Genomic DNA, 4,009 nt, shown 5'->3' with positions numbered 1-4,009 from the left:
CCGGGGCCATGGAGCTGCTGAAGCTGAACCGGAGCATGCCAGGACCGGGACCCGGGCCAGGGGCAGCCCTCTGCCGCCCCGGCGTCGCCCTCCTCAACGGCAGTGACACCGGCAACCTCAGCTGCGAGCCGCCTGCCGCCCGAGGAAACGGGACACGAGGTGGGTGCCTCCTCAAGCTCCTTCCAAAAGCTCCTTCTGGCTGCACCCCACCCCACCACCCGAATAGCGGGACCCCACTGCCCCCGCACCGCCGCCTCCAGTGCTCACACCGTCCTCGCAGGGCGCCTAGCTCCCCTGACATATGTGTCCCCTGCAGCTCAGAACATTCCATCCCAGCATCACACTACCTGGTCAGAGTCCCTTCACACCCTGATCCCGCCCCGAGCTGCCTGTAAACCCAAACACAGCACCCTCCGCACACACAGCCACGGAGAGCTAGACACGGAGGGTGGGGGAGCAAGGACCTCCTGCTGCCATTCCTTCCAGGTCTCTCCTTTCCCTTTACATACAACTCACAGAGCCACAATGGGGGAGGACAGAAGGAAGGCAAGATTGGGGGAAAGCAGGGGCCGTTTGAAGGAAGGAGCAGTCTGGAAGACCTGAGTGGGAAGTTAGAATCATAATCTGTGTCCCCCTCCCCAACCCCAACCTTCCCTAAAGAGATCCTCCAACTTGAATTAAGCTGTAAGTTAGGCTGAATGCTGCTCCTAGAGCTGCCTGTCTCCATTTCACTCATCTTCAAATCCCTTCCATGCCTCCTCTCCAACTTGCCTCTCCTTAGGTTGCAAACCACCCTCCCCCCCCAGCTGGACTACCCCTTTTATCACCCCCTGCCTTTGTGCCACCATCTCCTCATCCCCCCCACCTTCAGATGATATCCATTCACCTATTCCCCAAAATAACTTTCACTCTTCCCATGAGTCAACATCCTAATTTTTTTTTTTGATGGCCTGGATCAAGATGTTTTTTCCCTTCCTGGGCCTTTCCTTTCCTTAAATGTTTACTGTGCACCTGTTATTGTAGTCCCTGGGCCAGGAGCTGGGGACACAGGGATGAACTAGACCTTGCTTGGACCCTCATCCCTGCAGAGGGGAGACAATACCAATGGAAAAATCACATTAAGCATGGGAAGTCCCACAAGAGGGTCTGAATGATTAGCGTCCAAAGGAAATGGGGTCCAAGAACTTCGTAGAGGGAACCTGGAGATGGATCTTGAAGTTGGAGTTTGTCAGGCAGAAAAGGCAGAAGTGGGATTTTAAAAGAGGAAGCAGTGGTAAGCAGAAGGAAATTATTCTAAGCCCACGAAGGGAAAGTGGGAATAAATTATAATTCAAGGGGTTTTTCTTAACTGACACAATAAGACATGCTTTCTCAGACAGTTATTACACATTCTCACTTAGATTCTTTCATTCAACAAATATTTATTGAACCAGGGATTGTGCTAGGCAGCGAAACTGACACTGTTCCTATTTCATGGAGCTCACAGTTTAGTGGAAGAGACAGACAAGTAAGCAGGGAATTGCAGCACAAAGGGGGAGGGGCCTTGAGAGGTTTTGGGGAACACAGAAGAGGAGCACCTCTAGCCTAGCCTAGACTTGGGAATCAAAGTTGGCCTCCTGAGAAGGTGAAGTATGAACTGGATAAAAATAAAAAAGACGAGAGAGAGCCAGCCAAGTGAACAGGGAAAAAAGGCAAAAAGCATCCCTAGAAGATGAACTGTATATGTAAGAGCCCAGAGTTTAAGTCCATGTCACCTTTGTTCAGTATGCCCTAGTTTCTGGGCGCCCAAAACATACACCATAAAAGAGGAACAATTAGCACTCAAAAATGAAGACCAGGCTAAAGGGTTTACGGAGAGCCTTATAGACCTGGCTAAAGAGTGTCAATTTTATCTTAAGAGCAATGGGAACTGCTGGAAGTTTCAGTAGTCCTGCCAGGATTAATTCTGTAGTGTGAAGGATAGCTTGCAGGACAATACATGTGTAGATGGCAGGGGGTGGGAAAGGTAGACACATATAGAAGGCCATTATATTACACTGGTCCTGGTGAAAGATGATGCTGGCCTAGAGGAAGGTACTGACAGTGGATGGATTTGAGAGGCATTTCTGGAAGTGGAATCAACAGGATTTAGTGATTTGTGAGAAACAGAGAGGGAGGAAGAGGTCAAAGGGTGACAGTCAGGTTTCTGGCTTAAATAATTGGATGGATATTGGTACCGTATAATGAGAAGGATTACACAGGAACAGAATCAGGTTTAAAAGAGATTATAAGTTAATTCAATTTGGAACCAGCTGAACATAAATGCTGGCAAGATACCCAGGTGGGATTGTCCAGTCAACCGTCGAACCCAAGGATCTGGAAGCTGGGGGAGAGGTCTGAGCTGGAAACACAGACTTCAAAGGTCTTTGCTTAGAGGAAGTAATGGAAGCCATGCGAATAGATAACATTTGTGTAGAGTAGAAAAAAAGAGAGAGAGAGATACTGGTCCCAGCTGGCATGGACCTGGAGGTCATGGTTCAATTCCCAGTCAGGGCACATGCCCAGGTTGCAGACTTGATCCCCAGTGTGGGGTGTGCAAGAGGCAGCCAATCAATGGTTCTCTCTCATCATTGATGTTTCTCTCTCTCTCTCCCTCTCCCTTCCTCTCTGAAATATATATATATATATGAGGGGGGGGGGGAGATACTGGGACAAGACCCTGAAGAAGACCAATATTTAAAAGCCAGGCAAAGAAAGGAAAGTCCATGTGGGATGGAGGTGCAGAAGACAGCAGGGATAGTGAATACAGCAAGGACGCCTGAGAAAGCAGAATATAAAGCGATTCAGAGCACCGATGCAGGAAATGGCCTCATTCATCTGGATGTTGTTACCCACACAGTTGAATGTTACACAGGCCATCAGAAGTTACCCACAAAGACTCTATTAGCCACACTCACTCAGACATTACCCCCACAAGTGCAGGCTTGTTACTCAGGCTTACTCCAGTGTAACCAGTAGAAATTTGGATATTACCCACACTATTCTGATATAACCCACACAGACTTGAGTGATACCCATGTTCACTCAGATGCTACCAACAGAAAAACAGTTAGCGTCCACACTCACATTAATATTGCCCACATCAGTTAGCTAGTCATTAAACACACTCACTTTCATTCTATTATTGTCCACAGACAATTAGATATTACCGATGCTCACTTAAGTAACCCTTCTCTAGATATTGCTCTCACACATTCAGATATTACCCGTCAGACTCAGATCAGATTAACTCAATCAGATTAACATCTCACTTAACATCTTAACATCTCACATTTATACTCACTTAAATATTGTCCACTTGAATATTACTTCTGTCTCCAAAGAGACAGAGAGGTGAGGGCTGCTAGAGCTTTAGAGGCACAGCGGTGAAGGTTGGATGAGGAAGGACAAAGCAGGTGCATCTGTGTGCAAAGTGACAGAGATTCATTCCAGATTCACTAGCAAGCATGTGTTGACACTTCTTGGTGAGGGATATTATGCCAAGTGCTAGGGATATGCTGGAGAACGAGATGGGCATTGCTCCTGATCTCCAGAAGCTCATAGTCTAGTGGGGGAGACAGAGGATTACACATCGCCGTAATACAGTGAGAAATGCTGTGATAGGGAACAAAGAGAGAGAAAGAAGCACAGATTGAGGTTTTATTGGGAGAAGGAGGCTGCGTGATGAATGGCACAGGAGTGAGAGAGCAGTAGGAGGCAAAGCATTTTAGAGATCTGGAGACTTGGATTCTATTCTGATTCTGCCCCCTACTTATTGTATGCTCTGAGCAAGTAATGTCACTGCGGGGTTTAGTTCAGAGCGCTCTTGTAATTAGCATTGACTTGACATCTACAACAGTTTCTGAATAAGTTGGTATTTGTGATGAGAAAAACAGCTTAATTTGGGGGCTGAGGCAAAGTCAGCCAAGGAAGAGAGAGTTGTAGCTCTGAGTTCCTCCTTTCCCAACCAGGAAGGCTCTTCCCTGCCCTC

General features: G+C 47.5%; 1 protein-coding gene across 1 annotated transcript in view; it reads left to right on the top strand.

The window, feature by feature from the left end:
- Window positions 1–6: 6 nt before the first annotated feature.
- CCKBR (cholecystokinin B receptor) overlaps window positions 7–4,009 on the top strand; it is a 7,598-nt gene continuing 3,595 nt past the window's right edge. The window contains 1 exon segment of the mRNA XM_006770054.2: window positions 7–159. Within this exon segment, the coding sequence (XP_006770117.1) occupies window positions 9–159 (151 nt within the window). The 5' untranslated portion in view covers window positions 7–8.

This window comes from Myotis davidii, unplaced genomic scaffold, assembly GCF_000327345.1.
Source record: "Myotis davidii unplaced genomic scaffold, ASM32734v1 scaffold484, whole genome shotgun sequence".
Taxonomy (NCBI): Eukaryota; Metazoa; Chordata; class Mammalia; order Chiroptera; family Vespertilionidae; genus Myotis; species Myotis davidii.
The sequence above is the reverse complement of the archived record's forward strand: the minus strand, read 5'-3'. Positions and strand labels throughout refer to the sequence as shown.